The 24204-nt window shown below is 46.4% G+C and overlaps 1 protein-coding gene across 3 annotated transcripts in view; it reads left to right on the forward strand.

Moving 5' to 3' along the window:
• LRRK1 (leucine rich repeat kinase 1) overlaps positions 1 to 24204 on the forward strand; it is a 654776-nt gene that overhangs the window by 602598 nt on the left and 27974 nt on the right. For all 3 annotated transcript variants that reach the window (XM_069222803.1, XM_069222801.1, XM_069222802.1), the window contains exons 32-33: positions 18100 to 18947; positions 21581 to 21682. In XM_069222803.1, the coding sequence (XP_069078904.1) occupies positions 18100 to 18947; positions 21581 to 21682 (950 nt within the window). The remainder of the gene's footprint in view (positions 1 to 18099; positions 18948 to 21580; positions 21683 to 24204) is intronic.

Genomic DNA, 24204 nt, shown 5'->3' on the forward strand with positions numbered 1-24204 from the left:
CGGCCCAGCGGGAAGGTCGGAATGGCCCCAGCGGTCTTTCGACCGCGGAGCAGCCATATGGCGGTTCCCGTCTGGCGGGCGGCGACTGCCGCCCGCCAGAGTAGGAATGAGGGCCTAAGTGTGTTCCTAATGCGTGTGTTTTTTCAGGAACTGGTATAGCTTCGTGACAGGTAATTATAAAGAAAACATTTACATTTAACTAGAGGGGATCCAAAGTCGAAACATGTATAGCGTTGTATATAGCATGACACTGAAACTGCATATCCATACAGTATAACACTGAAACTGGTTCTTGTGGTTTCATTTTTGTAATTGTTGATGTGAAACGAGTTGTATATAATTTAGGATATGTCCAGTGACGACAGCTCCTGGTCATTGGAAAATGCCTTATGTGCTGGAGTTACTTGTCAAATCTTTATTTCAGACCTGGGAGTCGCTGTTCCCTCAGGTGCCAATACTTATATCCAATTATGTATCTTCAAATTCACTTGCACAGTCCAGTGCCCAGCCACACTATCACCATATCAATCCCTTCAGTGCGTTCTTTAACCTTTGTACCTTTTCCACTCACTGTCTACTTCTTTGTTCCCTTTCTCTATCCTTGTTCACTCCTATCCTCTCCATTCGTCTATTCTACAACTATTCCCTCAACATCCTACATCTCCCTCTCCCGCCACATAACCTTCTTTCTTCATTTTGTCCCAGCACCTCCACTTACCTGAGCACTAAAATTGGGTAACACACTCTCTGCCTCTAAAAGCAGACTTGACATCCTCATCTTTCTTCTTTTTCAGATTATTGACCTTTATTGCCTGATTGCAACTTTTCTCACTGACCAGTGGCTGCCCACTCTTCTCATAATGCCCACTGCCTGATACACGCAATTAGACCTTCTGGTCATGGTGGGGAAAGCTGCTGTCTCTCTACATGGGCATTCCCTCTGTTTCTATCTTGTATCCCTACCCCCATTTATTCCAGATCCCATCATATTCCTCTTCAATATAGATAGTTATCCAAATACAAAGTCATCATACTTTTTTGACGTCTTTGCCTCTCACCACCCTTTGCTCTTTCGTTACAGCTTTATTATTGCCAGTCTTGGTACCCCTGACTTCCTCCAAATGTCTCTGTTTACACCCATATGAATTGGCAGAGTTTGGGGCTTGTTATGTTCCCATACTAACGGACCAAAATGTTCTTACCTGTCTAGTATAAAAAGATCACCTGTCTCTTTTCTTTTGCCTCCTTTCCCATGACTCCATATTATTCATTTTTTCTCCTTCCCTCATCCCTTCTCCAGACCTTTTACATCGCTTCACCTTTGGCATAGATTTTTGTTTTTACTGTAGTATATATTTTATATCACTTTCTACCCCTAAGCAACGGATCCGATTGCCTTTTCAAAACTCATCACACCATCCCAAGACGTTCCTGGCCTAAACATTCCCCATCAAGCTTCCACAATCTAAAGCCTAATTTAGCGCCATTGAGTAGACATGTGTGATTTCCTGCTGCCCCAAGTCAAACCTGGGTGCATCTTTCATATGCATGCAATTAGAAAGGTATCTGATTCACTATAAAAAAAACTATTTCCACCAGAATCATTGGTGCACCATAGACCTCCAAGTATATGTCAGGAATACTCAGGGAAATTTTATTTTTCCTAGATCTCTGTCCCACCTGAAGTCCCTCAGATTAACTCTGGCTAGATCCTGCTAATTTATTCTTGAATAAAATTGCCTCTGGGAATAGGCTTTATGACATTTTCTATTCCAAACATGTATGCTTATCCCAATTCCCTCATGCCAGTTCTCCCATTTCTGACACTCAGCCTGACACTCTTGTCTCGTCCTGTCTCTAAGGCTCCTACCCTGATCATGAAACACTCTCCTATTCTCAGCTTCTTTTTTCCTCCTTTATGTTATCAAGTGTCCTCTTCTCTCTTGCATTATCATCTTGTCCCATTTCTCTGACATTTTCTCTAAGGTTGCTAGTCCCGGTAACCAGAGGACCGGTCCCACGCATTCCTTTTTATTTTAAACATCTTTAGCTTATAATCACCTTCCAACTGTTATCTTTAAATTGAATTTCGTACTTGAGAGAATAAAGCAGAACTCCACCCTCCCAGACGAACTGAACATCATCTTAGCTCATTCCTTGACAATCGCTCCATACTTTCAAACTCTGACAGCACTGATGTTCTTATCCTTCCCAACCTCTCCAGGGTCTAAGGGCCATTTTTTTTCTGGTCAATGCTAAAATAGCCCTCTCTCCCTAAATAAGCTCAACGGTGACTAGTTGATTTTTATACTTAACCAAATGCCATTTCTTTTGGACAAGCAGGAAGTAGTGGTGGTTTAACAGAAGCTCTTCGGAAATAGTATTTTTGCTTGACTCCCCATGAACCTCATCAGCAACTCGAGTTGGCACAAATCACTGCTCTCCAATTTCTCTAGTTGATCTTTAGGGTAAAAAAGCATGCCAAGATATCTCATGCTAGGAGATTTCTTCACTGGCCGCCAATGCTATGGTGGTTAAAATTGATTTTAACATGGCATGCTTAGCCTCTAAACACCATCATTAACTTCCCCTATTTTATCTCAAGCCTAGATTTGACCAGGCATACATCAGGAGCAAGCGACCTGTGGATACTGAGCACTATAAAGTGTAAGAAGTCACTCAGGTCCTCAATACAAGTCATACGACCGCCAGACTCGTGGTGGCGGTCGGACCACTTTTTCGCTGGCCGATGACCTGGCGGTGCTGGCAGTCTTAATCTGCCAGGGCAGAGCTACAGGCAGCGCTACTCTTGGGATTACAAGTCCCCTCTCCGCCGGCTTTTACATGGTGGTTGCACTGCCATGTAAAAGCTGGCGGAGACAGGATCTTGGGGCTCCATTGGGGACCCCTGCACTGCCCATGCACTTGGCATGGGCAATGCAGGGGCCCCCATGGACAGCCCTGTCGTGCTTTTCACTGTCTGCTTAGCAGACAGTGAAATGCACGACGGGTGCTATTGCACCCAACGCACTGCAACATTGCCGCTGGCTCGATTATGAGCTGGTGTCAATGTTGTGGGCTGTTTCCCGCTGAGCCAGTTGGGGGAAACTTTGGGGGTCATCCGCCGCCCGCCAAAGTAACCCCGTCAGAACACCGCACCGCGGTCGAAAGACCGCTGCGGTGATTCTGAGATTTGCCCTGGGCTGGCGGGCGGCCGCCAAAAGGCCGCCCGCCAGCCCAGGGCAAATCAACCTTCCCACGAGGACGCCGGCTCAGAATTGAGCCGGCGTAGTGGGAAGGTGCGACGGGTGCAGTGGCACCCGTCGCGTATTTCAGTGTCTGCATAGCAGACACTGAAATACTTTGCGGGGCCCTCTTACGGGGGCCCCTGCAGTGCCCATGCCATTGGCATGGGCACTGCAGGGGCCCCCAGGGGCCCCACGGCACCCCCTACCGCCATCCTGTTCATGGCGGTTTCCCGCCATGAACAGGATGGCGGTAGGGGGTGTCTGAATCCCCATGGCGGCGGAGCGCGCTCCGCCGCCATGGAGGATTCAGAAGGGCAGCGGTAAACCGGCGGGTGACCGCCGGTTTACCCTTTCTGACCGCGGCTGAACCGCCGCGGTCAGAATGCCCTTCGGAGCACCGCCAGCTTGTCGGCGGTGCTCCCGTGGCCGGTGACCCTGGCGGTCACCGGCCGCCAGGGTCAGAATGAGGCCCTTTGTTTCTACCCGCTAGCCCAGTGGAAAAGCCATAATAGGGGTTGCGGGGTAACCCGACCGCGGGAGTTAGGTGGGCGGGCTTTTCTGCCGGCCAAACTCATAATCAGGGCCTGAGTCATTAAGACTCACAGTTTAGTGATTTCAGGGTCTGAGAGATGTAGGGCCAGATGTAGCAAAGGGTTTTACCCATTCTGTGTCTATGGGAAAATGTGTTCGTACATATGGCCCGTAGTTACATTAATTCCAATCACACTTTGTGCTGAACTTTTCTGGACAACTTGCAGCAGGTATTTCTGGCTGTCTGCAGGTGAGTCAGTAGGTGTGATCGAGTATGGAGTTATTATGCACTACCAGTGCTCTACCAGTGCTCGCTAGTCTTCTAAAATGCATGCATATATGCCCATCCAGGTTTCTGTCCCTTGTTGATGCCAGCCAGGGTCCTCACTTGAAGTGTGTGCTACACTGTGTGTGAATCTTTTAAGAATAATGGTACTGCACAAGTTATTTTTTTAAACAAAAACTCTTTATCTTTGAGCATCGCTTGACTTTAGGATTGGCACCTGACTAATATTTTACTTACCTGGCTGGAATTTTCATGACAAGATGGGTTAAAAAAATCAAAACCCTCAAAATTCGGTATTTTTCTCCTTCAATACATAAACTCAAACAATAAATACAAGATAAAACACATCAGAAGTATTTTATAGCTGCCTGCACTGTTCTTAAATGGTTTTCAATGGGTTTCAGACAGAGTGGCTTTTTTAAATAAAATACACAGGATTTTATACAAATCATTGTTTAAGAACCTTCTTCTGCCTTTTCCAGATCCTCCAAAAACCACAAATAGACAGTTTTTTTTCCCTCTGAGAAAGGGGGCAACCCTAATTGACACGCCCAAAAAAGACAGCACAAGACAATATCAGGGGGACTCTATAAAGTAAATTGCCAATAAACGTTTTGGGACATGTTTAGTGGAATTGGACTGAGAACAACACAGTAGCTTTATGAAATTATTGGAGCATGATGTGTCTTTACCACTAACAAGGACAGCAGTACATTCCCTTCTAGGGGCAGGGGAATAAAGGAAATAGAACACCTCAAAAAATGGTTGGGTGTAGAGAAAAGGGATTTCTCCATGAGGAAAATATTTTCTCTGTGAGTAAAAAAGAAAACGGTACATAGTGCTTATGAACATTGTCGGCAGATATGCACATGGTCAAATACACAAGAATGTATTTGTTCATGTGAAAACGTACAAACCTGTGATTTTCATGGGCCAAATATTTGTCCGTTCCAAATATTGAGTTCACCTCCAAGTGTAGAGATACTCATTCATTTTGTAATCAGCCCCAATTATTATATGTAAATATAGCAGTTAAAATATGTTTTCAAATGTTCAATTTGGCCATTTTCAAATTATTTCTCAGTTATAGACTCAATTAGTCGAGAATCATATGTCTTTTATTCTGATGCGCTTTTCAGTCTCTATTAACGCTGGCACCATTTTACATTTGTGAGCACTTTACCTTATATAATTATTATGGATTTTATTTGTGTACTCTTGTGAATATATTCCATTACTTAAAAGTTGATGTGGTTGGATCATAAACTCTTTAGCCAGGTTATCAAATGCTTATATTATATACAACTTTTGAAAAACCTAACCTCTGTGGATAGCAGTTGCATCCACCAAGTCATTGAGTTGTTATGTTTTGAATGAGTCAACATTGAACAATTGTTTGTTATATATTACATTTGCATCCAAGCCACCACCCCCTTGCCTGCCAAAATGCCCATCCCTGTCACAGCCTCATTATTACCACTTTCACATCCCTGTCATCTTGCCTATCCATGTTACACTATCTATCCGTCTTGCTCCTTTTGCCTATCAACCGCCTGGCTTCATCCTCTCCTTCAGTCTTCCTATCTCTCTTGCACAACTTTTCCATGTCACCCACACAGTTCCTTTCACCCTCCATTAATTGTTTCCCTCCCCTTCCCTGTCACGTTCCAGTCCCTGCCACTTTCCCCATCCTATCAGACTCCCCATCCCTGTCACACTCCCCCCTCTCTGTAAAACTCCCAAGCCCTGTCCCATTCCTTTCCCTGCCACACCTACAGGTGGTGAGACTCTTCCCATCCCTGTCACACTCCCAGCGCTGTTGTTTTCCCAGTCCCTGCTGCCTTTCATCTTCCACACCCATCTCACACTCCCAATCCCTCTCACACTCCCAATCCCTCTCACATTCCCAATCCCTCTCACATTCCTAGCCCCACCTTCACATGCACAGTTCCTGTCACCTTTCTCATCCCCGCACTGTCTCCAACCCTGTAACATTCTCCATCCCTGTCACACTTCCCATCCCTCCCACCCATGCAAAGAATTGGCGCCTATCATAACAGTGCTCATATTTTGAATATTCTGGTAATTCATGGAGCAGTAGTGGCCACCCTTGACATATTGCTCGCCCTGGCCTAATGTGGGGATCGTTGGCACTTTGGTGCTCACCCCTAATTTAATGTTGGTCATAGCAAAATTGGTAATTCTGGGCGTATTTTGGTCAACCATGACGCTTTGGTGCCCATCCCTGAAAGAAGATTGACCATGACATAATGGTGGTAATCCTTAGAATAGGTAGGGATCCATGGAATTATTGTACCCACTCCTGGTATAACGCTAGCCTTACATAACTGTGGTGATTTGTAGCATTATTATTTCATATAGACATCCTTTTCATGTGATGGTGATACATTTTCCTATGAGACAAAATCTTTAGATGTGTCAAACACCGATATCTGGTTTTCAGACGATATTTACTGAAAACCAAGGAGCTAGTAGTTTATGACAAAATTGTGGTTTTACATCAGAATTGCATTTTTTGGATATTTAAATTGATTTGTCTCAGGTAAAAATTGTATTTGATAACTAAGGGGGTCATTACGAGTTTGGCGGTCTCAGGACCGCCATGGTGGTGGCGGCGGTTGTACCACTGATGGCCTGGCGGTGAAAACTGCCAAATTTTGACCATGGCGGTGTTCCTAACAGAACACAGCCAAACTACTGCTAGTACCTCCAGCGAGATCAGGCCACCTCTGATGGGGATAGGCACTTTCAGACCGGCGGGGACCATGTTTCCGCCGGACACATTACGAGGCTGCACACCGCCAGGGTTTCCGCCGTAGTCGCACTGCCACCAAAACCCTGATGGAAACCAACTCACCTTCTGGCCATGGAGCGAGAACTCAAGGTCCTCCCACTGCTTCTGCTTGCACAACTACTCGGGAACCAGCGATTGAGACAACAAGCATAAGTACACACACCTAGCACACACTGGAGGGAAAGGCATTAGTACACACCCAACCACAACAACCACACATCCAGGACGGTTTGCGACTGACACACACTTACGTAACTAATCAACACTATCACACTGCCATTCAATGACTAATTCGACACACCTCGCCCACACCACACACAGCACATGGGACATAGCCAACACCACACACACGCATCACACACAACCACACAAGGACACACAACATCACCATCACACATGCCAACAATGACTATACACATTTTGGCTACACACATGCATAGAACAAACACAAACATATTCAACACAAAAACACAGCAATTACAGCAGGCCCAATGGCAGGGCCACACACACACACACATGCAGCCTAGGCACAACCGCCAGCACAACCAACATACACACAAACACACACAAACAAAGCCCACATACACCAAACAGCTATGTAGAAAGAAAGGCAGGACAAGCATGTTAACATGGAATCCAACAACATGTTATCCCAGATGTATTCAGAAGGTTAAATGGATACAAAAATGTCCAACTATATACAAACATAAGGCCATTGGCCAGTCCAATGTCCATGCCTACAAAGGCACAAATGGCACTGCACTGTGTCCTATTTGACCCCTGACTGCAAAATGACCTCCACGGGCATCAAAGGGGCATCAAAGGGGCAGGAAGGCACCTCAGGGTTTGGAGGGTTAGGTTGGGGGGGAGGTCTGTGAGAGGGGTACTTGGGCTTGAATCTGGGCTTCGAAGGGGGGTCCTTGGACTTGGGTCTGGGTTTGGGACAGGGGTCCTGGGCCTAGGAAGGGGCAGACTTCTTGGCAGGGGGAGGGGCTTGGGCACTACTGGGGGAGGAAGGGGAGGACTTGGATATGGAAGGGCTGGACTTGGGGCGGGACACAGAGCGCTTGGGGGTCTCACAGGGTTGGAGAGGGGTAGGGAACAGGGAAAACTCTGAGAGGAAAATTTTTCATTGACACACGGGGCCGGTCACGGCAAAAGTGTTTGGGAGTGGAAGGAGAGGGAGTGGTTGTCAGATGTGTCTTCATGGATGTGTTGGGTGCAGGTGTGTGCATGGAATGCTTGTGTGTACTGGGTGTCTGTTGGGTTGGTGAATGTGAACGTTTAGGTGTTTTATGAGGTGAGGAGGAGGTGCTGGGAGATGCTGTGGTGAATGGGTGACTGTTTGTTGGGATGGTACACGTGCTGCATGTGGGGGTGTCTGTGGTGGGTGCAGATGTGGTGACTGGTGTAGATGTCTAATATTGTGCTGCCTTGGTGAGATGGGACTGGTGGCTGGATCCTTCAATGATGCTGTGGTGGCTGTAGGTGAGTCTGGTGTAGTGTCTGTGAGAGAGGGAGTGGTGGGGGAGTCAGTGCAGGGAGTGAATGTTGGTGTGTCTGTAGGTGGCTGTTGCTTGTGTGCATGCCGGTGGTGTGTCTTATGGTGCTTATGTTTGTCTGTGGAACTCTTGTCTGTTGAGGTGGATGCATGACTGTGTGAATGTGTGCTTTGGATGGGAATGGGGAGAGGGGTTTGGATTTGAGAAAAGGTAGTTGGAGGAGGGACGGTAGACAAAGAGACACTGGCTGCCATCAGAGTGGAGGCCAGAGCCTGAAAGGATCTCTGTAGGCCAGCCATGGCACCATGGATGCCCTCCAGGAACCCATTGCTCTGATGTACCTGAGCTGCTTGTCCCTTAATGGCATTCACAATGGTCAACTGACCCACAGAGATGGACCTCAGGAGGTCAGTAGCCTCCTCACTGAGGGCAGCAGGGCTGACTGGGGTAGGGGCAGAGGTGTCTGCGACGAAGGAGACACCCACCTGCGTGAGCAGGCACAGGCATCCGAGTGGGGAGAGACATGGAGGGCGGTGGTAGTAAGGGGAGTGGCGGACAAAGTTGGTGCTGGGGTGGTCCCAGATGGTGTCCGTCACCACCAGGGAGTGTCCACTGGAGGAGGATTCCAATGAACAGGAGGCAGATCCGTTCTCCCATGTGGCAATCCCCTCGCCCTCCGTCCCACTGGGTCTCTCGGTGTCGCTGGTGCAAACCTCCTGGGTCCCGTGAGCTTCTGCTTCCCCACTCGCCTGTGCCCCTTCTCCTTCACCAGACGATGCTGATGCACACAAAGAGTGAGAGAGGGAGGCGGAGAGAGAGATAGAGGTAATGGACAAAATGGTTAACATATACCTCCCATTGACACAACTACACATGCACATCTGTCACAATACATATCATGGCTAGGCAATCGCATTTGCCAATACACCTAACCTACATACTGCCATGACATGTCACCACTACCCACACCTGTTTGCCAACCCTCACACCTACAGCAATACCTAAGTAGGACAGCACTACTACACCCATCCCCAGGATACCAACCACTGCCCTTTGAAGGTGGCACAGCATGCCCTGGATGCAGTATCAATACAGTGTCGGAATACATATCTTCCCTCTTCATACCCCTACCACCCATTGGATGTGCAGCTGACACAACATAACACAGTGATTAGTCCATGTCCTCTGTAACTTGCCCATTACAGTGAAGACAGCTCCACTCACACACCACCTACCTGTCCTCAGACATGGCTGCCCACTCAGTATAGTGATGCTATTATGGAGGGCAACTCAGATTTAGCCAGTACAAGTCAGACACCAAAACTTTTCACATCAGATGTGTACTATGTGAATCAGTGGTATAAACATGTGAGTAGTCAGGCCCTAATACAAGACCAGAGCTGCTGCCACAAAACACATGTATTACTACTCAGCCAAGTGCATCTACCATGGGCTATGTACCACATGTTCACCGTCCTAACACATCATTGGGTGCAGTGTCATAACAGATGAACCTCTGGAGCACACATACCATATCATGGACCACTTCTCATGCCACCACACCTGCAGGTTTACCAGTTGGAATAGGCACCATGACAACTCCACCCTCAAACACATCATTCTACAAATTGCAAAACCTGTCACGGAGGCCAGACAGCACACATCACATGGGGTAAATACTTGCATGCAGTAGGCACATATGGACAAGCACCACTGCCAGTGCACCCAATACACATCCCACTAACACTTAAGCAGCATGAGGAGACAGAATACAAAATCACCTTCACCTCAACACATCATTAGTCATGCAATACCCAAACATCTCATAATCTGCCACTACCTAAGAGCCAAGACAAGCTGTAAGAGTCACAGGCCATCAGAAGTGCTCCCTGATATCCATTTTGGCATGAAGTAAGCAGTCAGTCAGCAATGCAGCATAGGACTAGCTAGGGCTTTGTCAGCATGGTGACACATAAGTGTTCCCCCAGGGCACTTATTACCGCCAATACAAAACCATAGTTTGGAAGGCCACATCCCCACAAGCATTGCTCCTAGGAATGCTTTTTCTGTGCAATCATACTTCATCTTTTCAACATGTTTCAGAATCCAACGTTGCCTACCTACACATTCCTTACAGCTAGCAGATCACCTACATATGTCCAGTCAGCCATCAGGCCAGTAATCCTGTCCCATGAAGGCCAGGTTTGTGGTGGAACTGTAATGCGATGCCCACAATCTGTCAATATCCAGAACCAATACATGTTGTATCAAGTCCCAGTGATAAAGGAGAGTCACACAGTCACATTTGCAGGTAAGCTACACAGATAGCAGTGGACTGACACCTCAGAGCCATTGATGCAGATGGCAGGAGCTGGTCATACATAATGCTCAGGGTGATACTGACACTCACATCCATTGTATGGCCAGGAAGGAGTCACACAAGTGCCTATGTCATTAATGCACCACTACATTACTGACATGGAGAGGCATGGAACAGGGAGATTTACATCCAATTACTGCTATACATGGAGATACATCTACAATATATACTCTGGCAGGGTGCCACCAGTTTACCATTTCCTGATGTTGATACACATGTAGCATGTACTACAATGCCACTCTGCCAGGAATGAGGCACTCAATCCCATTTAAGGCCAGGCAAGTCCCGGGACACAGTGATTACTCACCCTCTTGTGGCTGCTGTGCTGCCCTCAAATGCCCATCCAATTCAAGGTAGGCCACAATCAAAATGCAGGCCATTAGAGGGGTCAGGGTCCGACAGGCACCCCTCCCTTGTTGGAAGGACGTCCCCAGCTGGGCCTCCGCGGTCTTCTGGGCCCTGAGTCTCAGGTCCTTCCACCGCCTTTGGCAATGGGTGCTTCGCTGGACATGGGCCACCAGGGTCCGCACTTGCTTGGCAATGGCACACCAGATCCCCTTCTTCTGATAGGCTTTGGCCTGCATGGGTGACACTGACATAAGGAGAAAGTCATGTAGACAGGCACCATACCAACAGCACTGGACTATAGACATCAGGCCCACCAAATGCCCACACATGCCCATCCTACCGCATCACACACATTAATTCCATGCCCCCTGCACGCATTTACTTCCTGACCGGAACACGTACACCATTCACCCTCACACACACCCCTATCACATATGACTATGGCATTGGGCTCACCTGCTCCTCTAATGCCCCATACAGCTGTCTATACAGGGGTAGGACCCCTTCCACCAGCTTCTCAAGCTCTTCTTGGGTGAAGGCTGGGGCCCTATCACCTGCAGGATGTGGCATGATGGCTCCCAAAGGCAGTACAGCAGCAGCTCACGAAGTTGAGATCTTTCTTGCACGAGTGTCAGGAGTCAAGTGAGCAAGGCCACAGAAAATGGCAGTCATGGCCTCCGTGTACAGGACCGTGTCCCACTGCGGTGATCACCATTGGCCCCAGTCACCCATAGGCAGCAATGTTAACCAATGAGGAGTTGCACAGCAGTTGCGACAGCCTACTGCCATGCTCACATACGCCAATGTACTTAGGTCACTTCCATCTGTCCAGTGCTGCAGGACAGGCAGCTGCCATTTTCTGCACATTTCATGCGTTGATGCAGCTAAATAAGTGTGCCACACACTTTTAACAGCTGAATGTGGAGTAGGCCTATGTTGTGGCATCTTGGTTTGGCTCATACATCTGACATGCATGACACAGTTGCCTCATAATGCTGGTATGTCAACAGTGTTAGGTGTGTGCGACAATGATATGTAGTGCTAATGTGTGGGTACATATCACATTGTACAATCTCTCCTTTCTATCTTAGATACCATGCCATGCAGATATGCACCAGTGTACCATCTGCTAGTGGACCTTGCAACCCTGGAGGAGAGGCATATAATTCAGACCTATCGTCTGAATCGCCAGACCATCCTGGATCTATGTACCCAGTTGGAGCCTGATCTATTGCCTGCCATACGTAATCCCTATGCCATCCCTCCCACAGTTCAAGTTCTATTAGTGCTGCACTTTTTTGCCACAGGCTCCTTTCAGATTATAGTGGGCTTGGCAGCAGGGATGTCACAGCCCAAGTTCAGTCTTGTGCTGAAGGATGTACTTTGTGTTTTATTGAAACACATGGACAGCTAAATCAGGTTCCCTCAAGAGGGGATTTGCCCTATGTGAAGGCAGACTTCTATGATTTGGGACACATCCCTCATGTGATAGGGGCCATAGATGGCACCCATGTAGCATTAGTCCCGCCCAGTGCCAATGAACAAGTGTATATAAACAGGAAAAACTACCGCTCCATCAATGTTCAGGTGGTGTGTGTGGCAGACCAATACATTTCCCGACGGCCAAGTTTCCTGGATATCTGCATGACTCCTACATTGTGAGGAACAGCAATGTCCCCCACATGATGGCATGACTACAGTGAGAGAGAGCATGGCTCATTGGTATGTATGCAATTGGATGGATGTCTTTGTAATGGCACCTTTCATCACAATCTTCCCTTTGTCCGTCCCTGTATTTTGACAGGACCTACCTCTGTGCACAGAGGTGACTCTGGCTATCCTAACCTTTCCTGGCTGTTAACACCATTGAGGTACTCTGCCACTGAAGGGGAACTCCATTTTAATGAGGCCAACGGCAGGACGAACTGTGTGATATAAAGAGCATTTGGCCTCCTGAAGGCCAGATTCAGGTGCCTGCACATCTCTGTAGGTGCCCCCCTCTACAGTCCTCAGAAGGTATGTCAGATCATATTAGCCTGCTGCATCTCCACAATCTGGCCCGTAGACGTCAGATACCCTTACTAATTGATGATGAAGAGGCAGCTGGACCAGTGGCTGGTGATGCAGAAGTGGAAAGTGATGAGGAGGCAGATGAAGAAGGTGCAGGGCAGAGCTCATCAATCAGTACGTCCAGTAACATACAGGTATGCTGTGTGTGTATTTGCATGTGTACTATTTCAACATACTTTGCTGTCAATGGTCCTAATTTGGATTATCAGTGGTGGTGTAAATTGTTCCTACCCCTATGTGTGTGTTGTGTGAGGTGACTGAATGGATGTAAGCTGCTGACTGAATATGTATCTTCTCTACCATATGTACACTCTCTGCAGGTTGCAAAATTGACATATCCTATGGACAGCCCTGTCTTGTGGTGTGTGTCCTACACTCTCCTGTCCTCATGTCATTCCAGCAAGTGACTGTGTCCTGTTCATCCTTGGCACTCCTACAGATTGCATATTCCATTCCTGTTCATTAGCATTTGGTTATTGTTCACAGAGTTGAGTTTAGTGCAATACAGATGGCAGCTAGAGTGTTTTGTGATGTATTATCTGTGACAGGTGATGTGGAAGTGATATCTGTTGTGCCCTGTTTAAATGGCTAACTACACTGAACAGGACAACTATGTACTACATATGTGCTTTGTGTGGTACATTGCCTACAAGCCTGATGGTAGTCTCTGTCATGACCTTTCTGCAGGTTGGATATTTGGATTTACTGTGGTGTGTGGCTGTACTGGTGACTCCCTTAATTCTAACCTGGGCCATTTATGTTGTTCTGTGTCTCCTGCAGAGGATGCCTCCATCTGCAGTCCATTTCACTGCCTGTTGGATTAGGGGGCCATACCCACATGACATTTTGCAGACCAAACATTTGTATGTGTGCAAGTAAAGACACGACTGCAGTTGTTGTGATATAAAGTGTTTAAATTACATACAGTGACAAACAGGTGATGAGTGGGGTCATGGTAGATGGTAGCCTCATAGCAGGTGGCACAGCTGTTGGTAGCACAGGTCCAATGTCCATGGCCGATTGGAAAATTGAGTAATGTCAGTGAACAGTCAACAGGGAGTCTCAGTGGCACACAAGGAAGTGTAATCAGGAGAGGGTCACTTCCTGGCAGTGGGTTTGGTCCTGGCATCTGCTCCAGCTGGATGTCTGGATGGACGTCCACATTTTTGGGGGCTTCTTCAGCTACAGAGGGAGGGGTGCCTGAGGCCTGGGGTTCCCCTAAAAGGGCCTCTATTCCACTAGCAGCCGCAGATGTAGATGGCTCAGATGTGATGTGCCTAGTGGAAGGGGCCTGCTGGTGAATAGGAGAAGCACGCAGGGTGGTGTTGATATTCTTTAGCACTCCTGTAATGGAGGCCATGGTGGTATTGTGGACCTGCCACTGCTGCATGACCTCCTGGTGGTATTCCCTCTGCAGCCTCTAGTTTTCCTCCAACATGGTTATTATCTGGCTCATCCTGTCCTGGGATTGATGATATGCTCCGAGGAACTGGGAGATGGCTTCCTGGTCAGGTGACTGCCTTGGTAGCCCCATCCTCTAGTCCACAGGCCACCTCCCACGACCCTGCCCCCATGTGCCTGTGCCCCTGGCACGGTGTGCCACTCCGAGTTTTAGCAGAACCTTCATTGTCTTTGGTGTGACGGGGTGACTCAGGTCCCTGTACTGTGGGGCACACAATTGATTGTACAGCCCTTGGGGCACAGGTTTGGGAATGAAGGGTTGGCTGTATTGTTGGTACCACAGGGGCAGGGTTTGATGTGGGCAGGGTCAGACAGGGAGTGGTAGACTGGCCAGGGGTCCCAGATGGGCCAAGTAGGTCATCAATGTCCAGACATTCTGCACCATTGTCCTCACTGGGGCCTTCATCCTGAGGAGGGCTCGCTGTCTCTGGTATCCTCTCCATGGTGGCAGTGGCAGGAGTACCTGTGGATGGAGAGAGAAAGGGTTCAATGGTGGAGGTGTGATTGGTTGTCCTTTTGTCTGATGTATACAGTGGCTTGACTTGATTCCCAGCAATGGCAATGACCGGTGCAGCTGTGCTAACACAGTTTGTGGATGGTGGATTCTGACATGTGTACCATGCTCCATTGGGGTTGTTTTGCATTGTGTAGTGCCATTCCATCACTGTCATTGCCATGTTGTGGTCCTCAGTCCATGCATCCATTTGTTGTAATTAGTGCAATAGTCATACATGCAAGTGATGTGATGTGGAGTGCACATTGCAGGTATTGCTGTAGATGGGCTTGTGCATTGTGGGACTGGTAGCGATTGTTATTGGCTATGCTATTCCTGCACTTGGCAGGGAGTGTGTGGGCACTGGGCCAGGGTGGTGGTGTGGCATGCAGGAGAGGGGCATAATGTGTGAGATGGGGTGAAATGGGGAATGTTTGGGTGGTGAGGAAGCATGCTGGACAGGTCGTTTAGTGCCAGGGAAGTCGTCACAAAAATCCAGTCCTCCAGGTTTTCCAGTCGGGCCCTCCGGATCCGGTATGTCCATGACCTTCTCCTCCCACAATGTGAGCTCTGGGGGAGGAGGTAGGGTCCCACCGCCAGTCTTGTGCACAGCTACCTGGTGTAGTGAAGCCATGGAACGCACCTTCCCCCATAGGTCGTTACACCTCTTTCTGATGTCCTTCCTTGTGCGTGGATGGTTGCCCACTGAGTTGACCCTGTCAATTATTCTCTGCCATAAATCAATTTTACTGGGTATGGATGTTTGCTGTACCTGTGCTCCAAACAGTTGTAGTTCAACCCTGATGGTTTCATCGACCATGACCCTCAACTCATCATCACTGAAGTGTGGGTGCTTTTGATGTGACATGCTGGTTGTGTTGTGGGTGGGGTGGGTGTTGTGTGTGTAGGGTGCTTGGTGGGGTGGCGGTGTTTTGTTGTGATTGCTGGTTGAGTGTGGTGTTTGTGTATAGTTGTGATGTGTGTATAATACTGTTTTTGCAGTTGTGTGGTGAGTGTGAAGTGTAAATGTGCCTATGGTGTATGAGTGCTGAGTAATAGGTTTGTGGCTTCCCATGTATGTGGTGGTCATTTCATTTGCAAAGGACTCTGTGTTGTGTGGGGCGGTGTTATATAGTGCTGTGAGAAGGTGTGTCTGGTGTGTGTATGTGTGTCAGGAGTGGGTTACTCAAACTGTCCAATGTGGTGGTGTGTTCTTGCACGAGTTTATTCTGAGTGCGGCGGTTCGGACTCCCAATGGTTTTCCGCCATGGTGTAAATGCTGTGGTGTTTGAGGGTCGTAAACTGGTAAGTGGAAGGTTGTCGGCTTGGCGTTGCTGGTGGTGGAATTGCCTCATTCCCGCTTTCCTGAGTCCTGGCTGCGTAGATTTTGTGGCTGTATTTTGGCAGTCTTCATAGAGTACTACTAATACGGCGGGTCGGATTACCGGCAACATGGAGTTTTTTTTACCCCCGCCACTGCGGCGATCTTGCAATAAGACCGCCAAAGTCGTAATGAGGCCCTGAGTGCATATGTTTTCAGAAACGAACAAGTCGATGTTCGAGGACAGAATTATTGCAATTAATGCTGAGTTCAGGAAAACTATTGCTTATATTTCCTTCATGCTATCACATTTATTTCATGACTGACAGAGGCATTTTATCATCAAATATTTTATAATATTATGGCTACTACCGTTTGATCCCCAAGCCCACATAATTTGTAGAATATCTCTCAAATATGGCTTATCGAGATCTTATTTCTGCTGTCTACAATGTTAGATTGAGAGTTTTGTCTAACATTAAATGTTTTCACACTGCCCCTCTCAAATAGATCATCAGTCAGAAAGTATGACTTACAATCAGTTTAGAAGGTGGAGGATAGCATATTTAAGTACGTATGCTGTAATATCGGAAGACAATGCTATATGCATTTTAAAAGCAGTCTGTGCAAAATTACGTACCGATATTTTTTAAATACTCTAATACCATTATATTTTAGGACATTTTATTGAAATTGTATTAAAAAAAACACTTTTTCAAAGTATTAAACCCCAAACACCCCTGAAGAGGGGCAGGCTTGCTTGCCTCACAGTGTATGTACTGGTCTACTTCATGATTGACTCTTCGGAGCCTATGGATTTTTAGCAAATTTCAGTACAAAATAAGTTCAAAAATGCATTATTTGGCCCTGTTATACAGTTTTATTTCTAAAAAAACCACCCCCTCCTGGAAGCCACTTGAGAAACTAAGGCTTGCTCGCTGTGTGCAGTTTTTACTGAGTATTTATGCCCCGCCACTGTTCACTGCTGCCCCTTCTGCCATACTTCCTTCCTCTTTCTGCAAGTTCAGCAGTTGGATTTGATTAGGGTACCCTTCGAAGAGTATTTTCCGTACCCCTGACATACAAACCTGCTTCTGTCACTGAATTTTACCTCCAGACTTATTTTCTGGAGCTCGGTATTCTTTACTGGGGCAAGAAAGGACGCAGTAGCCCAAAAAGCCAGATTAACTGATGTCAGAAGTTGTAAAAATGGCTAAGTCCCAACCTTTGAAGATGCAGAGGAATGTCTTAATGGTCACTCCCATGAGCTATCTTTCGATAAATCATAATCAAAGAATGGGAAGTTGACCCAAAGGATCATTGTAACTGGGTAGTTTTTAAAATTATTCTAAAGATCACTAGTGTGGCAATGGTAGATCTGTTTTTTCATTACTACATTGGGATTGATATGGAATTCATTGTGCAGGTTCAGATTATTAACTTTTATACCAGTGCGTTGCTCTCAAAGGTAAAAATGACAAGGAAAGTAATATACTGGCAAAGTCATTTTGACTGGAGGTGACCACTTCGACTTTCAATTAGTTAAAATGCAGGTATGATTCTAAGGAGTGTTGCACTAAGGAGGTAAGTGTTTAAGTTGTGCACAAAGAACTAGTTGTTGACTTGATGTATTGTCTTCTACAGAAAAGTGTCCTGGTGTTTGCCGGCCTAGCTGATGGACTTGTTGCTGTGTACACAGTAGCACAGGGAGTTCCAGTTGACAGCGGCTCCTACATTTGCTCTCACACAGCAAACAAGTCTGCATTCAAGATTGCAGATGATGATCCCAGACAGAACCCTTACCCTGTGCAAGCCATGCAGGTCACTACAAGTACGTCTGAAGTATGGTACAGCAACGGGCCAGGCATCCTTATCATAGACTGCCTAATGATGGAGATAACAAAGCGAGTAGAGCCTTATAGTCCACCTTCTTCCATTAAGTCGATCATCTGCAGTTTGGGTTGTGGCGGTGAGGAGTTCATTTGGTGCCTGGATGATCGAACAAACTCTTTGGTTATGTTCCATGCGGCAACGTACCAGCTTTGTGCACAATACTGCTGTGGAGATGGTAGTCCCTTAAGAGGCGTGTTTCCGATACAGCTGTCCCCTGAAGTAATTGCTGAGAGCCTCTCTATAGGTTCAGCCCACAGGAAAGTGCTTGACACAAATGGTTCAGCAGATATGACTATTATCTTTAGCGAAGAAGGTGGCACTCAGCTACTAAGTCATCAAGACTCACTTACGGACTACGTTTCATTGTCTTCCTACTCCTCCACAACATCCAATAGAATTACACCCTCATCTTCCAGTCTATTAAGTTCACCAGTTAGCTCTTCTAGTTTACCCTTTTCCACGGATTGTGAGGAGCCTGCCCTGGAACTTAATCTGGCTCCTGTCATGTCAGAAAGCAGCGAGATGCAAACAGCTGAAAATACGTCATATTTACAAGCCACAAAGATCCTTGCTGTAAAAGACCTACTCTGGGTTCCCAGGTAAGTGATCCTGTAGAACCAGTATTTTCGTGAATTTGTAAGTGGATGGATGAATGAGTGACGATGATTTGTTTCAAGTTGTGAACTGTGAAACCAGGAGATCAGGTTATCCGGGTTCATAAATGACCCAATGAGTCATGCTCAAAAATCGCTTTTTTCCGTTCATATTGGTTTCCTTATCTGCAAACAGTGAGACTGCCTAGAAGTGATTCAGTTTGCAGTCTGCTACTAATAGCAAATACTCTGTAAATATCAAGTGTTCCTGAGGCACTCCATGAAACATCTAAATAGCGTTCAGAATGCAAACATTATCAAAGATTAAGGTGCTTGTAATGCTAAGTTGCTCTTCTTAAAACGAATTGTTTATATGGGGTGATTGATTACATTATTACTACAAAACTCTCACTTTTTGAGAATTCTTAGTGATGAGAACTATTTAGCCACTTGATGACATAAAAGGAAGTGATGGCAGAAAATATTTCACATCAGTGGCAGTGCAGGAAATGGCATGAGTAAACTGACAATGGTGTCAAAATAAATATAAAATAAGTAAAATAACTCCAAAACATCACTGTGGCAAATTCATGCCTTCTAAGCGTAGTGGGGCAGCATTCTGTGTCCAAAGAGGCTTTCTCTTCAACCTAAGATGTCTGTAAGAGGGATCCTTCGTAATAGTGTTGCTTTATGGATCCCTCAGAGAGTGAGCTGCTCGGCACAAAGTAGTGTTGACAGAACCACATTTAAAGTTTAGGTTTTAGCCATGCTGAGTCGTTTTAAAAGCAGGCTCTGGCCCAGGTCCCCAGCCTTTCAGGGGGCCCCCTGATAGTGTCAGCTCTGTTCTGCAGAAAGTCTTGCCCTGCTGACCTTGAATATTTCTTAAACAGATTGTTTTAAATGCTGTTTCCTTTAGTTTATTTTTAATGTGAATGATGTATGAGAGTCCATTTACAGACATTTTGCAGAGAAATGTTGTGTTTATATTTAATTCAACATCCATAAAAAATGTTTCTTTTAGATCGAAACAGGACCTCACATATGAGAAACGGGAGGGTGTCACGGAGAATATTTGTAATATTAGTGAGCTGCGGCTGTATTACAATACTGAAAACACACATCACTAATACTGAATATTAGATATAAACACAGTAGGATCCTAGTAACCAGAATCAATTTGTTTTACCAAATGGAGACATTCATAAAGGGTCCTAGAGGTGCATTACATTAGCAAGCAATACGATTAAAATATGTGTATGCTTCTTTGGATTTAATTATTTGAAGGTTCCAGAGTATCATTTGCCTTTTTCTAGCAATCGAAGGGAAATTGACGTGGGTGGTCTTTGCATCTACTCTTAAAAACACACAATGTGAAAGATATAAGACCATAAGTAGCTTTTCGTGAGAAAGGCATTTGTTCAACAGAAACAAAGTCACTAAACTAATTTTTCTCTTTTGGTACATTCATGGGCTCACCATGAGATGATGAAACTGCACCTCTCCATGTCAAATCAGAGTGAGTGGTACCTGATTATCATGATACTAATAATGCCCTCTGCTAGTGTTGGCAATGGCCCTGCAGTTGCAGTACCAGTTTAACAATAATGGGGACCATGGTTTCCACCATCTCTGCCGATGCTACTGCTTTGGCAGAGGTGTTGCTTCTGATACGATGGTAGTATTTCCTCCTACCACTCTCCTACAGCTTTCTGATTTTAGCCAATCCATGAACCGAGCATGGATCAAGCAAGGCATCTTTGATGGGCCTAAGCCACTGCTGGCCTTTATCACAAAGCCTGAGGCCTGTGAATGTTGTTTGATGCATCTTTGCTTATAAGCACCACATCGAATGAGAATCGAGGCTTTTGCTTTGCCACTACAAACACATTATGAACTTCTCTTCTGCTGGGTATCGGTGCTGCATGTTACAGAGGCGAAGAACTATCGAATGACAAAAGGAAGAAAAAGCACACATACAGTCATGCCTTGGCACCCCTGTAGGCCACCAACATGCCACGGGTGGTAGCATTAACTACATTAAATGTTTAAAACCTAATGACAGCGAAACAATGTAAATCCTGGGCTGGCTCCCAGGCCAGGGCTGTGTCAGTGAGTGCACTGTGCTTGAACCGTGCAGTTTGCCTAAGAAATTTTGCACTCCAGCAATTAGTGAGGCATGCAGTTCAAGGCTATGTACCTCCTCTGCAAGGGCTTAATCAAGAAAGCCACATCATTGTAAAATATGATCTTGTACAAATTAGGGCTGAAGATTATGCTTGGTCTGGGAAATCGTAGGAGTTGAGTTGTGCTCCTCTCCTGTTGTAAAATGATATCCTTTCCTTTCCCGTCCCATACTTACATCACACTGTGGGCTGTTTTCCTTTTTCTGTACTTTTTGAGTGGGTTGGAAAAGGGTTTTTAAGAGCTGTACTCTGCCTTGTGTCAAATAGGGCTGCCTCCTTTGAAGGTCTATCGCCCACACGTCAAGTGTAATTTGGAACAGCAGATGATGCGGCTCCAGAGGCCTGTATTTAGGCGGCATTTCCTGCATTTGGTGACGCAGCGGTAGCCGTAGTCACGTCCAGCTGCTTCTGGTAGGTTGACGAAAGGCCCTTAATGCAAATATTTTCTGTTTCTAGGCAAGGTGGCGATATCATAGTCATTGGACTGGAGAAGGAGGCGGGGGGCCAGCGCGGCAGAGTCATTGCTGTATTGAAAGCTCAAGAGCTGGAATCTTATGGGTGAGTTAAAGGCGTTACGCAGTGTTTCTACACATTACATAGCTTGGTGTGCATTACCACAGGTAGGCAATCTCTCCCTGTCCCAGTGAGCAGCCTCGACAATCGGTCCCACGGAGCCGAAGTAGTAGAATGTGGCGTAATGACCAGGGTTTCAGGGGTACGGGGGCACGGCGGCCTGACCCACGGGATGGCAGTGAGTATATTCATATGGGAGCAATGCATAGGTCGAAGTGGGCGGGATCGGATGGACACCACATGCGCTTTTTGAATTTATGAAAAAGCGTTCTCTTACTTTTTGTGAAATAACAACCGTCTAGGGCGGTTAATTCCTAAAGTTTAAATGCTTCAGGTGAAGTGTCATTCAGGGAGTCTTCTGTGCGTAAAACCGAAGGCAGATACGCAGTTAAACAATAAACAAGCCTTTTTGCCAGGGTGCCTGCTTGCCTGAAAGAAATGCAGATGTGCGTAACTGGTTAATCTACAAATGGAAAGGATGCCTGGGAGCTTGTACTGGCTTTAATTGATGAAATCACCTGAAGTTTTTTGGTGACTAACATTTATTCTTTATGACTGGTAGTGCAAGTGAGTTACCAGTGGAGTTGTGGAGTGTGTGCCTTAAAGTGACAGTTACATTAATTAAACAAATAGCATTAAGAACAGTCTGGGCATTACTAAAATCTATATTTTGGAAGCACCATTTTATCTTTAACCTTTTTGCACATGTTTGCATTCTATTTTACACTGTGTGATGCAAATTTAAAATAATGACTTACATATTCACACTGCTTTCTGTCACAGGCTGGGACCTCATAGCACTAAAAATATACAATTTACTATTCTCCACTGCACCAAACAAGACCAGAAAGCTTACAGAATATTTTGTTTTTAGCCACACATTTGAATCTACCCATGCGTTCGCTGCCCCTACCCCAATTACATGCAGCATCACAGTTCCCATATGTGTTGCCAGTGGGATGACCTTCAACACCGTGGTGAGTGTGAAGAAAACAGCTGCCATGCTGAAGGCACTAATGTATACGCATGTCCATACAGCAGGTGCACAACCCAAAAGCTAGCTCAAAACGCTGTTCCTTTGTGACTAACAAGGCTAGCCAGGGCTGCTTCACTGTGGCAATTACATTATTTTCAATTTCTTTTGGGGAGAGAATTTACGTAAAAGCATGTATGTATAGTGATAGACGACATAGGCTGTTACTGACTGTGCACCTCATGACTCCGCCACCCTACCAATTGCTGGCTTCTTGCTGTACATGTATTCCGTTTCCGGTAGTGCCTGGCTCCCTCTGTCTTCCTTCCGCTTTGGAATTACATATTTGCCACCCCCTGAGCTAAGCCCCTTGGCTGATTCCAAGTGTACCCCTCACACCAGCCATCATGTAAGCTGACTGACCCCCTTCATGACCTACGTCAGTAACACTGCTGTGGGCATGTGGTATTACATGAAGGCAGGTTCATTCAGCCTGCACGCACACTGTATGAGGGCATCAGGCCTTCGCCCGACAGCATATTCAACACAAGTATGCAGCAGAATGTTGACCAGCCTCGAGTCTCTGAAACTCTCTGGAATATCTGCATATATCTCATGAATGAAAGGAGTGGTGGCTGAGGGCAGAGGTGACAACAGCACAGGAGCTTCGTGTCCCATACTTTTGATCAGGCTTAAAGAACCAGCGAGACAGAAAACAGTGCATTCCTGAGCCATAGCGCCTAGAGCGATACCAAGTGACAGGTGTAGAAGGGCACGTAAAGTATACTTGTGAAATTCCAGAAGTGATGTGTAGGGCCCAGGTTGTGAAGGTAGTATGAAGTGTGGTTGTGAATTGTTTGCTGCGGGCAGGAACTCTGCAGATTAAGGTGGCAGGCCGCTCACTCACCACGGTGGACATGCCACTGTCTGCTTGCAAAAGTAGTTAATTGTGCAGAGAAGAAGCTGAGCACAATATTTCTTGAACATTTTGTGTTTAAACACTTGTAGGAAAGTTCCCCTTTTGGCATGGTTACCCCCACTTTTTGTCTGATATTGATGCTGACTTGACTGAGTGTGTGCTGGGATCCTGTTAACTATGCCCCAGCACCAGTGTTCTTTCTCTAAATTGTACCATTGTTTCCAAAATTGGCACACCCTTGGCACACAGCTAAGTCCCTTGTAAAAGGTATCAGTGGTACCAAGGGCTCTGTGACCAGGGAGGGTCCCTAAGGGCTGCAAGCATGAATTGTGCCACCCTATGAGACCCCTCACCCAGCACATGCACACTACCATTGCAGATTGTGTGTGCTGAAGGGGAGAAAAAGGTAAGGTCGACATGGCACCCACTGCCTGTGGCATAAGTAAGCAGCAGGCCTTACATCACAAAGGCAGGGTGCACTGTACGACAGGTCAGGTCATAGCTGCATGAGCAATATGCCCCTGCACTGTCTATGTCCATTCTTAGACATTGTAAGTGCAGTGTGGCCATATTAAGTACATGGGCTGGGAGTTTGTCATCACAAACTCCACAGCT

The sequence above is a fragment of the Pleurodeles waltl genome, chromosome 3_1 (genome assembly GCF_031143425.1).
Source record: "Pleurodeles waltl isolate 20211129_DDA chromosome 3_1, aPleWal1.hap1.20221129, whole genome shotgun sequence".
NCBI classification, from domain to species: Eukaryota; Metazoa; Chordata; class Amphibia; order Caudata; family Salamandridae; genus Pleurodeles; species Pleurodeles waltl.